The sequence below is a fragment of the Brachyistius frenatus genome, unplaced genomic scaffold, assembly GCF_029030835.1.
Source record: "Brachyistius frenatus isolate BFR_SWC_R1_liver_20210118 unplaced genomic scaffold, ASM2903083v1 Contig_400, whole genome shotgun sequence".
NCBI lineage: Eukaryota > Metazoa > Chordata > Actinopteri > Embiotocidae > Brachyistius > Brachyistius frenatus.
Genome location: NW_027210999.1, coordinates 136,332 through 148,917, shown reverse-complemented (window position 1 = coordinate 148,917; position 12,586 = coordinate 136,332). Strand labels below are relative to the sequence as shown.

The window sequence follows — 12,586 nt, the reverse complement described above, 5'->3', positions numbered from 1 at the left end:
TAAAGTAAAGTAAAAATATGTTTTATTTAAATTTTTCCATCTCAAAATGACGAATGATGCAATGAAGCAAAATTACATGAGAGGGTGTGATTTAAGTTCATAATAATAATGACGTTAAAACAGCCTCCAGTGTAATAATGTTATTATACAAAAAGTTAGCAACTAAATAAAACATGTCATCTACATGTGTTCATGTTGTGGAGCAGTTCACTCTCTAAATATTAAACTTTTTGTGACTGCGATCTCAGTTTCCATGGCAACACATGGGGTATGACTAACAACTGGAAAACAATCAGTCGCGTCAGTAGACTTATGTAACGTACTCCATGCTTACTACTCCAGGAAGTAGTCGGACCCTTAGCAACCACCTAGCAACAGAGAGGATTTCTAGTCTCCCACTGAATAAATACAGAACATAGAAACAGTAAACTGCTCAGCTAGCTCAGTCTGGTTGGAACAAAGATATCTTATGAACTAAGATATCTTATGAACTAAGATATCTGATGAACAAAGATATCTGATGAACTAAGATATCTGATGAACTAAGATATCTGATGAACAAAGATATCTGATGAACTAAAATATCTGATGAACTAAGATATCTGATGAACTAAGATACCTGATGAACAAAGATATCTGATGAACTAAGATACCTGATGAACAAAGATATCTGATGAACAAAGATATCTGATGAACTAAGATATCTGATGAACTAAGATACCTGATGAACAAAGATATCTGATGAACTAAGATATCTGATGAACTAAAATATCTGATGAACTAAGATATCTGATGAACAAAGATATCTGATGAACAAAGATATCCATGTTCTCATGTGTTTTTAACATTTTACCACCGTGTCATGTGTTCAAACCAAACCGGTCCAGCTAGCCTCCACTAGGATTGTAAGTGCGTGACTATCCGTGGTGTTACGGTACGGGTGCTCGGAGCGACCAAAAAGGACCAAAAGAGACCCGACTTCACCAAATGGGTCATTTAATAGAACTAGAACAAGTAGAAACTATATTATATTACATATTATATGAAATTCTATTCTTATCATATTTTCCCATTGAGGAGGTGAAGAGATATTTCTAGTGACGAGCAGGTTGTGATGTCATGATGATTTGACCAATCAGATCTCTGGGTCGGAACCACTGGTTGTATAATCAAGTCATGTCACACTTGTAATATTAAGGCAGTCTGTCAAATTGATTATGGTTGTACTGTAATCAGCACTAACACATGTACACGTCTGTGTGCTCCAGGATGATGAGTATGTGGTCTACAGTCCTGATCAGGTGAGACTTAAGTATGTGGTTCAGTTCAGCATCGAGGGAGACCAACCGAAGACCTTCAGTCCTGCTCTGGACATGTCAGCTGATCAGTGTGTGTCCTCTGCTGACCGAGGTGACCCGACACCTGCACACCTCCAATCTGACATTAAACATGCTGATGTTGTTACATGCTGTATTTTTTAAAGAATACAGTCCAAATATAATTCTGCAGTGTTTCACTTTACACTGTCGGAAAATTTAAAAAAAATAAAAACAAAGTAGAGTTTGAGTGTTTCGTGTGACTAAAGATTTTAAATGCTAAAATCTCTGCACGCTGTCACATAACTGAACATTGGCATTCATTGTGTGTGTGTGTGTGTGTGTGTGTGTGTGTGTGTGTGTGTGTGTGTGTGTGTGTGTGTGTGTGTGTGTGTGTGTGTGTGTGTGTGTGTGTGTGTGTGTGTGTGTGTGTGTGTGTGTGTGTAGAGCTGGGTCCAGATGATGGGGTTGAATACTTTAAAAACCCTCTGGCAGATGTTGCTGCTGGACTGTTGGACAGCTGTGGTCAGCAGCTCCCCCTGCAGGCCGTCCACGTGAAGTGCAGACTGATGGACCTGCTCTCTCAGGTGAAACATTAATGGCTCTTGTTCCCTCAGTTAGGTTGGTGATCAGTTTTCTGAAGTTGGATTGGTGCTCCTGAAGTGCATCAGACATGTGGACGGGATGTTCCAGTCAGTTACTAATTTATGTGTCAGGTAGAGCACCGACAGTCATGTTTCTCTATGTTAACAAAAAATGGTGGGACACCAACTACTCTCAAGCTTCTTGATGACTTTGGGAGTGAAGTTATGCAGGAGAGGAGAGGAGAGGAGAGGAGAGGAGAGGAGAGGAGAGGAGAGGAGAGGAGAGGAGAGGAGAGGAGAGGAGAGGAGAGGAGAGGAGAGGAGAGGAGGAAACGTGGATGATGATGATGATGATGATGAATATTCTGGATCTTCTCACACGAATCAGGACGACAGTCTGAATCTAATCTAACACAGATGATATATCAGTGAACACGTTATAACTTCAGCAGATCATAATTATAGTTACAAACAGAAGTGATAATAACAGTATTTGTTTGCAGAGCAGTTATTCCAGGTGACAACAGGTGGGGATGTCCCTGGAGACCAGTCCACCGCTCGGTGTCCCTCATCCGTCCATTAAATGTCTCTCCTGTCCACCATTAGGTCATCATTTTCCAGAAATACACCAACCGGTGCGCCGTGGCCATCGAGGCCAAGTACGTGTTCCCGCTGGACGGCTGCGCAGCGGTTTGTGGGTTTGAAGCTTTCATCGGAGGGAAACGTGTGGTGGGACAGGTGAGCTTCTCCTCGTTCACACCGTCACCACACCAACATGCTGTTCACTACACCGTCACCACACCAACATGCTGTTCACTACACCGTCACCACACCAACATGCTGTTCACTACACCGTCACTACACGTTTTTCTGATTGTTGCGATCAAAGATGTTTGATTTTTGTTGGAATTTCTCCAAAATTGGATGTAATATCTTTTCGCATTTTAAGTGAGATTTTTGCATAAATTGCAAGTCGAGAAAGAAAAATTTGATTATTTTTTAGGCACTACCTGATAATACATAAATATGTAATCAGTTCCTGTGATAATAATCATGCTGCAGATCACAGAAATATTGTAGTTCCAGAACAGAGCGTCTGTGACTGGAATATAGAAACAAGGACTACATCAGCTGTCAAAATAAGAGCTTTAGATGCTGTTTAATTCATGTTCATTCAACACATAGACCTGCTGGATGAAACCAACAAAGAGACGTCTCTGACAACTGGACGTGTGGAGAAAACTCATTTAACATCCAGTAATATGGAATCACTTCCTTTGATCACAAACATTTAATCACATCATTTTAATGTGAAGAACACATTTCCCACAAACCCCGTCACTTCCTGTTTCTCCTCTTGTTCCTGTTTCTCCGGTGAACAGTTTTATTTGGAGATGAAAACAGGAGCAGACTTATTTTTGTTTGAAAAGTGAGTTTTGTTTTAAAATACTTTCTTTATTATGTTAATACTTTCAGCACAGGTTCTCATGATGACTTTTTCTGTGGAAAAATTGCGAGAATTTAAAAAAAAAATTGGAAGCTCTTTAAAATATTGCAGCATTTGCTTGAATCTATGTTAATTCTTGTGATCGCAAGATCGTGATTTCTGACTACAAGTTGGTACTTGTAAAGCAGCAGAGCGCCGCCTTCAACCAGACCACGCAGGTGGGAGGAGCCTCCTTACAACAAATCAAATGTGTGTGACAGCTGTATGTATGAAGCTGCTCTGTTTATCTGTTTGTTGTCATCAGCTCAGCAGAGACCTGTGGAGGAGCAGGACGATGCACTCAAAATAGTCAAAAAAAGAAGTGTGAAAGCATTTTCAAAATAAGGCGTGAGGAAGCTGCAGCTGTTCCTGCTGCTGCTGGACAGAAGAATCAGTGTGTTTATTGAGTGTTAAACAGAGGACACAAAAACAAGCTGATTTCTGGCTAAAATAATTAAAGCTGCAGATATTTTAGAGGCAGACGTGTTCACATGATGAGGTCATTTCCTGTCAGTGCAAAACAGACGTGTGCTGTTTGAAACAACACGACTCAAGAATTACACAGTAAACCTGACAGGAGAAGTGATTGTTGTGTATTTTAGTACGACTGAAGGTTTTAATCAGATGAACATCAGGAGAGACGGCTGCTCTTATTGTGAAGGAGACGCAGGAAACCAGAGAAGACGTAGAGAACGAGGTTTTACACCCGTTAAACATTTCTGATGTCATTTGTCCAGAGATCAGATTTCTGAGTTATTGAATGAACTGAATGATGATTAACATCCAACAACAAGGAGGAGCTATATAATACTAGCAATGACAGAACTTCACGACTCAGCATTTTCCTGCTTCTGTGTCATCCCAGCGTATCGCTGCTTGGATCACCCACCAGTCCCGCTAGTCAGGCGTCTCTGCCCCGGGTCCTGGATGCATCTTGGGATGCGTCTCTGTCCCGGGTCCTGGTTGCGTCTCTGTCCTGGGTGCTGGATCTCATCCTCCTGCTTTGTTTGCCAACATTTTATTATTAAGTTATTATATTTGTCTTTTTGTTTTTCCCACTGAATCGACTTTCTCACTGATAATCTTCCCATTTTGAGTTTTGTTCTTGTTATATTCATATTTTTTCATTTCAATGGGATCAGATTTCCTTTTGCTTTGGCGGTCGTTCTGTTTTTTCATGGCTGGAATCACTTGAACACACAAACACCTCATTTAAACAGAGCGATTAGTACCTGATGTCAGTGACACAGTTACTCTCAGTAAAATCAGGTGCAAAATAAATGTGCAATGTAGTGCACATTTCCTGAGGGAAATACGTCATTTTGAACACAGGAAGCGACACCATGTGTGCGGTCGCTGCTGCTCTTTTCTGACATGCTGCCCAGCAACTGGAAACATTTTGTGTAAAACATTTTGGATCATTTGCACGATCCAACTGTGTTTATTTGTTTGGACCTCAGGTGAGAGAGAAAGAGCGAGCTCGCAGGGAGTACAAAGAGGCAATCGAGAGCGGCCACGGCGCCTACATGATGGACCAGGACGCCCCCGTATGTCAACCATCCCCTCGTGCCCCCCGACCGATGAGTTATCACAGCAACATGTCATTAACATGAACGTGAAATAAAAGCCGACTCTCCATTGCCGCTGCAGGATGTGTTCACCATCAGTGTGGGGAACCTGCCGCCCGCCGCCTCCGTCCTCATCAAAGTCACCCTGGTGTCTGAGCTGACTGTCCGGGATGGTAACGTCCTGTTCTCTCTGCCGGGGAGCGTGGCCCCGTGGCAGCAGAGCGCCGCCCTCAACCAGACCACGCAGGTGGGAGGAGCCTCCTTACAACAAATCAAATGTCTGTGACAGCCGCACGTATGAAGCTGCTCTGTTTATCTGTTTGTTGTCATCAGCTCCGCAGAGACCTGTGGAGGAGCAGGACGCCTGCTGGGACTGGTGGACTCTTCTGTCTTGTGATTCACACGTGACTGTACCTTGTTGTTTTTTTTTGTCTCCTGTCTCCCGACAGGTTTCCGTGGAGAAGGTGTGTGTGACCGACGAGGCTGCAGGTACCAGGTGAGATGCTCATCTTCTCCTCCGTAGATTTGTTCAGAATTATTCATCACAGACTTGGACCTTTGCAGTGATGCAAGTTGCTGGAGAGAAAAATGATTTTCAAGGTCCACCAGGTCTCATTCACTAATATGTGTGGAGAAATGTTTTTATCTGATCCCTGTGTCAGTTTAGTGTGTTCGTGAATGAGAATCATTCGACAGGCGTGTGTCAACATGTTGCCACCTCCACATTTCTCCATCAAAGGACACCATTTGTTGGCAGCGTTATCGTGAAGAAAGCAGAGATGGAACCAAAAATTCTAAAGAATAATTTCACAACAGCAGAAATGAAAATGACAGCGTCTGAGGAGGAAGACAGAAAACGTCCAAACTGTTTGAAAGTGTTTCACTGCCGCAGGGAGGACAGTCGTATCGTTACTAACTTCTTCAGCAATTTTCAAACCCCTCGAGACCGAAGTCCAGATGACTCGACGACATCAAAACGAGCAGCAGAACATTCAGAACTTTTCTCCGGGACAAAGTATTTTGCACTGATCCATCTTTGAACTCGGACATCTCTCTGTATGAAACGGCCTGAGTCCCATGGTCTCATGCTTTGGTTCGGTTCCGGTTGCTACGTTTCATCCACGACGCAGACGTTCGCTTCTGATTCAGTACTTCAGGGAAAGGTTAAGGCAAACCTGACTGACAGCTTTGAGCCACTCATTGTCCTCTTAATGTTGTTAAAGCATCTCAGACGCTTTAGATGAAACATGAACTCTGAAATACATTTTCTACTTTATTTTTTTTTTTATTTTTATTTTATACACTTTATTAATCCCCGAGGGGAAATGTCTTCACTACAGCAGGGGGGCTCTCAGGGGGGAGATGCTGCAGCAGGCTGCCACTAGCGCGGCGCCAGGTAACCTGACCTGAGGTGCATGTTTTTGGATGATGGGAGGAAGCCGGAGAACCCGGAGAGAACCCACGCAAGCACAGGGAGAACATGCAAACTCCGCACAGAAAGGCCCAGGACCGGATTCGAACCCGGAACCTTTTTTGCTGTGAGGTGACAGTGCTAACCACTGCACCACCGTGCCGCCCTTTAGGAAACCTTTATTCTATTTGTACAAATTAAAAAGGGACATTTCACTGCTTTTTTCACCTCTAAGCCTCAATAGAATAAAAAAAGCAGTGAAATGTAATTCCTACTCAACTTACACTTTGATTTTCTCGGTAACGCTTCGAGCCACCGGTTGTTTGGTGGATTCGGACTGAATACTCGCTGCGCTGTAGTTTGATTGTCAGTGTAGACGTGAGAAAACTCCTGGAGACTCCTGTTTAAGGGGAGTCAGATCACATGTTGTTACCATGGAAACAAACTCAGCTTCTAATGACATCACCAGTTCAGAGGAGGAATGTTTATAACAGCTAGTCAAACGCTGGAGGACAGAGGACAGGAGGAGGAGAACAGGAGAAATATATCAGTAATAATAATGATCTTATTGACCTTTTTAAATTCCTCTCCAGTGAGATATTAATACGTTTGTGGTGACTTTACTGTTTTAAATTTTATTGTTGCATCTGTTGAAACTCTCCTTTGTTCCATTTAAAATATAAATCTGTTTTAATGCTGTCCTGAATTTATTATTTTTCTCTGTGCGATAAGAAATGATTCTTTAGTAATAATACAGAAGTGGTAAAAATATAATTGGATCAAACTTATATAATGAGCTGTTGTGTGTCCTGTCAGAGAGTTCAGCCTGGACATGTCCCTGGAGATGCCTCACGAGATCCGCAGCCTGCAGTGTTTCACTCACAGGGTCAAGATCAAGGTGGGTTTGATCAGCTTCCTGTAGAAGTCAGACGAAACCTCCACAACCCGCTGAGGCAGGGACAGAGAAGTCTTTACCTTTCAGGGTTGTGTTTCAGAAGAGAGATACTAACCCTAACACCAACCCTGTGTGTGCAATCAGAAAACGGCCTGTAAGGCGGTGCTGAGCGTGTTGCCGGGGGAGACGATGGGTCCGGATGGTTTCCAGCTGTCCGTCTCTCTGTCTGACGTCCACCTGCCCAGGATGTGGGTGGAAAACCACCCGGACAAGGACAGCCAGGTCTGTGTGCGTCTGCCCTCGTCTCTTCATCTCCTCCTGACGCCACCTCCTCTCAGCTCTCTCCTGCTCTCCTCCAGGCCTGCATGCTGGTTTTCTATCCGGACTTTGAGGCCAGCTCCAGTTCAGCAACCGATGAGGTCGTCCTGTTGTTGGACACCTCTGAGTCCATGAAGGGAGCGTCCCTTGGCGCAGCGCGGAGAGTCGCCCTGCAGGTCCTCAAGAACCTCCACCTCCACCTCCACCACCACCTCCGACTCAACGTCACTTTGTTTGGCACAGGTCCGTCTTCTGCTTTGAATACCACACCGTGAGGTCCAGCCTGTCTAGTTGTGAGCGCCACATGTTCAATCGATCCTCAGAGATTCTAATTTTGTGTGTCTGTGGCCGTCAGATCACACGGACGCTTTCCTGATAGCGCGGCCGCTCTCTGAAGGTCATCAGGCAGCCGAGAGCTTCGTCCAGGTCAGTGAGATCGGGTTCCTCCGAGCAGCCGCTGCTCAGCTCTGACATCGAAGCATTTTAAAATACCAGTCAGATGATTCATCATTTTCTGACCATATTCCTAATGATTCATATGATGAACCTCCAACAAGCTCGAGAACGTCTATATTAGTTATTTAATGCTGAAGTCTGTACATCACTGCACGTTACACATTTTACTGCACTTCAAGCACAGGAAATAGATTCTAAGCAATGTCATGAATTTCCTGTGTGAATGTAGGAGATAATCTCAACGAGATTTATAACACTCTCCTATATACTGTATATACAGGTAAACACTACTACTATATACTGTATATACAGGGAAACACTACTACTATATACTGTATATACAGGGAAACACTACTACTGTATGCTGTATATACAGGTAAACAATACTACTATATGCTGTATATACAGGTGAACACTACTACTATATACTGTATATACAGGTAAACACTCTATATACTGTATATACAGGTAAACACTACTACTATATACTGTATATACAGGTAAACACTACTATATACTGTAAATACAGGTAAACACTACTACTATATACTGTATATACAGATAAACACTACTACTATATACTGTATATACAGGTAAACACTACTATATACTGTAAATACAGATAAACACTACTACTATATACTGTATATATAGGTAAACACCATACTAGCAGCATTATATGATCAACTGTGAGGTTAGATTGTCGTACAGCTGCTTGCTTTGTGCCCTCCTTCAGAATCTTCTCCTTTTTTTTAATCCCACCACACAGACACTGATGAAGCTCTACTGAACCATCCTAATGGAGTTTGTCAGTGTTCAGCACCTGCAGCTCTTCCACCAACAGTCTGTCAGTACTTCTCAAGTGGTCAAAGATATCATTCCCAGTGTCTCTCCCTCCCCACAGCGTTCGCCTCCAGTAGGGGGCAGCACTGAGCTGTGGCGGCCCCTGCGAGCTCTGAGCCTGCTGCCTCCGTCACGCGGCATCAGGAACCTGCTGCTGCTGTCGGACGGACACATCCAACACGCAGAGCTCACCTTGCAGCTACTCAGAGACAATGCTCAGCACAGCCGCCTGTTCACCTGCGGCCTCAGGTGTGACGGGTCGAAGGGCGCCGGCGGGTTGTTCAAGTGTCCAGCAGCACCACAAACCCTTAAAATGTCTTTCTCATATTGTTTTGTTCAGTCAGACAGACAGATTTAATAAAAGAAAAAGCTTTTAGGTCCAAACTCCATGAGCCTTTCAGGTTTAATGTTTAAAGTTGTGTATTACCACTTTGTACGTTAGGAGGCGACAGTGAGTCAGTGTAGCATGGAGGCAGTCTCTCAGAGTATTGCTGTTTGCTGTTAGTTTGTAGTTAGCTTTTTTACAGCTAGCTTATCTCCGTTTTTAGTAAGACAGGAAAATAGTACAGTAAATACAGTAATGCTGTTTGAAGCGTTTGAAGCTGCACTAAAGACCGCTACCTTCAATAGATTTTTCTTCTCTGTGTCATAATGTACTACTTCTTGACACTCTTGGATAATTTTTAAATTGCAATTTCTTACATATTGCACCTTTAATGACTCCCACATCATAGATTTTAGAAGTGTGTGTTTCTGTTTCTTTGTCATTTCAGTCCGACAGCCAATCGGCACATGCTGAGAGCCCTGGCCCAGGCAGGGGGCGGAGCTTACGAGTTCTTCGACACAAAAACCAAACACAACTGGGCTGAGAAGGTGAGACCTTTAATCATTCATAGACAACCAGAGTTAGCTGTGATTTCAGATTTGATATTTGTGCTAGACATTATTGTTTTCTGTGGATTCAACATCTACGACCTCATTTCCAAAAAAGTTGGGACACTGTGTGAAATCTAAATAAAAACAGACCGCAATGATTTGCAAATCCCATAAATCCCAGTCCAATGTTCAAATTGAAGAATTTTACCATTATATGAACAATGTCTGCTCATTTTGAATTTGATGGCAGCAACACGTCTCAAAAAGTTGTGACAGGGTCATGTTCACCACGTTTAACAACTGAGGAGACCAGTTTCTGGAGTTTTGAAAGTGAAATGTGGTCCCATTCTTGCCTGATAGAGGATTTCAGCTGCTCAACAGTTCAGGGTCTCCTTTTTGTATTTTCATTCAGCATTAATGCTTCCTTCCAGATGTTCAAGCTACCCATGCCATGTGCACTAATGCATCCTGTACCATCACAGATGCTGGCTTTAGAACTGAGCTGATAACAAGCTGGATGGTCCCTCTCCTCTTTAACCTGGAGGATGCAGCGTCTATGATTTCCAAACAGAATCTCAGATTGTGATCCATCAGACCTCAGGACAGTTTTCCACTTCACCTCAGTCCATCTTCAATGATCTCGGTCCAGAGAAGGCGGCGGTGTTTCTGGATCATGTTTCTATCTGGTTTCTTCTTTGGAGAGTTTTAATCTGCATTTGTGGACGCAGCGATGAACTGTGTTCACAGACGATGGTTTTCACAAGTGTTCCTGAGCCCATGCAGTGATTTCCACTCCAGAATAGTGTGTTTTTAATGCAGTGCTGCCTGAGGGCCCGAAGATCACCACCATCCAATATTGGTTTCCAGCCTTGTCCCTTGTGTTCAGAGATTTCTCCAGATTCTCTGAATCTTTTAATGATATTATGAACCGTAGACGATGAAATCCACTAATTCTTTATAGTTTTACATTGAGGAACATTATTCTTAGATTGTTGAACTATTTTCCAACACAGTCTTTCAGAGTGGTGAACCTCTCCCCATCTTCACTGCTGAGAGACTCTGCCTCTCTGAAATCATCTTTTATACCCAATCATGTTCCTGATCTGTCGCTATGGTAACCTGATTAGTTGTCAGATGTTCAATGTTTTTTTTTTTTATCTTTACACAACTTCTCCAGTCTTTTGTTGACCCTGTCACAACCTTTTAGTGTTGCTGCCATCAAATTCAAAATGAGCAAGTATTTTTCATAAAATAATTCAATTTCTCAGTTTCAACATTTGATATGTTGTCTTTGGTCTATTTTCTATTAAATATTGGTTTATGTAATTTGCAAAATATTGCATTCTGTTTTTTTTAGCGTTACACAACTTTTCCAGTCTTTATTTGACCCTGTCCCAGAATCTCAAGACTTCACCCTTTTCCCAGCAGGATTCTTCCTCTCCTGATGCGTTTCTGATGCAACGAACGGTCATAAAATGTGACAGAAACATGTTGACATGAAATAACCTCTGTTCACTTGTGTGTTTTGCATGCAGGTGGCATGTCAGGTGAAGCGTATGGCGTCTCCTGGCTGCAGCTCTGTGTCAGTGAAGTGGCAGCAGTTCAACACAACAGCCTCTCCTCCTCTGCAAGCCCCCAGGCAGCTGCCCGCTCTGTTCAGCGACTGCCACACTCTAGTTTATGGCTTTGTGCCGCACTGCACTCAGGTACGTTCCTCATACAAACCCCATCACAGTTTGCAGATGCAGTGGTGTCCACTCTGCTTTGATCGTGCCTTGGATTCAATTCTTAGTATTTCCTGCCCAGCGCCCTCTGACACCCTCAGTGTAGCCGTGATTGGACAGTTTCCTGCTGTTACTCGAGTTGGTACGTGATGCAGTGACTGATGTCCGTGCAGAGATCGATGTATTTAGAGGGGGAGCGTGTAACCCAGGTGGTTTTCTGCAGCAACACTTTACAGATGTCCTCTAAAGACATCACATGCACACTGTTAGTTGACACTACAGTTAAGCAATATTACACTGGAGGGAGCTTTAACAGCATTATTGGCACGACGGTGATGCGGTCAAGGCTGAGGCGGTTATTTTCAAGTGTATTATTGCAGTTATACAAGTTAAATGTGTTTATGTTATGGAGCAATTCACTCTGTAAATATATAACAGTGGCATCAGTCAACTCTTATGTAACGTGCAATGTTCACTACTCCAGGAAGTAGTCGGACCCTTAGCAACCACCTAGCAACAGAGAGGATTTCTAGTCTCCAACTGAATAAATACAGAAAAATAGAAACACTAAACTGATCAGCTAGTTCAGTCTAGTTGGAACAAAGATATCTGATGAGCAAAGATATCTGATGAGCAAAGATGTCTGATGAGCAAAGATATCTGATGAACAAAGATATCAATGAGCAAAGATATCTGATGAACAAAGATATCTGATGAGCAAAGATATCTGATGAACAAAGATATCTGATGAGCAAAGATATCAATGAGCAAAGATATCTGATGAGCAAAGATATCTGATGAACAAAGATATCTGATGAGCAAAGATATCTGATGAGCAAAGATATCAATGAGCAAAGATATCTGATGAACTAAGATATCTGATGATACTCGTGTTTTCAACATCTTAGCAATCTGCAGCGGACGCTCGTTGTGCCAAACTGAACGTTCATTAGTCGAACAGACCGTGTTGTGTGCGTTACCTTGGTAACGGCCCTCTGTGATAGATGTTTGAGGTGAACAGTTGTAACACAAAAGCTGAGTTTCTCTTATGATAATATAGTGCACATATGATCAGATATTTTTGAAACAGTCATCGGGTCTATTCTCTA

General features: G+C 42.8%; 1 protein-coding gene across 1 annotated transcript in view; it reads left to right on the top strand.

The window, feature by feature from the left end:
- parp4 (poly (ADP-ribose) polymerase family, member 4) overlaps positions 1–12,586 on the top strand; it is a 39,271-nt gene that overhangs the window by 15,057 nt on the left and 11,628 nt on the right. The window contains exons 14-26 of the mRNA XM_069724854.1: positions 1,269–1,410; positions 1,764–1,903; positions 2,507–2,638; positions 4,847–4,933; positions 5,037–5,201; positions 5,404–5,450; positions 7,182–7,263; positions 7,405–7,542; positions 7,620–7,821; positions 7,934–8,004; positions 8,939–9,126; positions 9,651–9,750; positions 11,289–11,459. Of these exons, the coding sequence (XP_069580955.1) occupies positions 1,269–1,410; positions 1,764–1,903; positions 2,507–2,638; positions 4,847–4,933; positions 5,037–5,201; positions 5,404–5,450; positions 7,182–7,263; positions 7,405–7,542; positions 7,620–7,821; positions 7,934–8,004; positions 8,939–9,126; positions 9,651–9,750; positions 11,289–11,459 (1,665 nt within the window). The remainder of the gene's footprint in view (positions 1–1,268; positions 1,411–1,763; positions 1,904–2,506; positions 2,639–4,846; positions 4,934–5,036; positions 5,202–5,403; positions 5,451–7,181; positions 7,264–7,404; positions 7,543–7,619; positions 7,822–7,933; positions 8,005–8,938; positions 9,127–9,650; positions 9,751–11,288; positions 11,460–12,586) is intronic.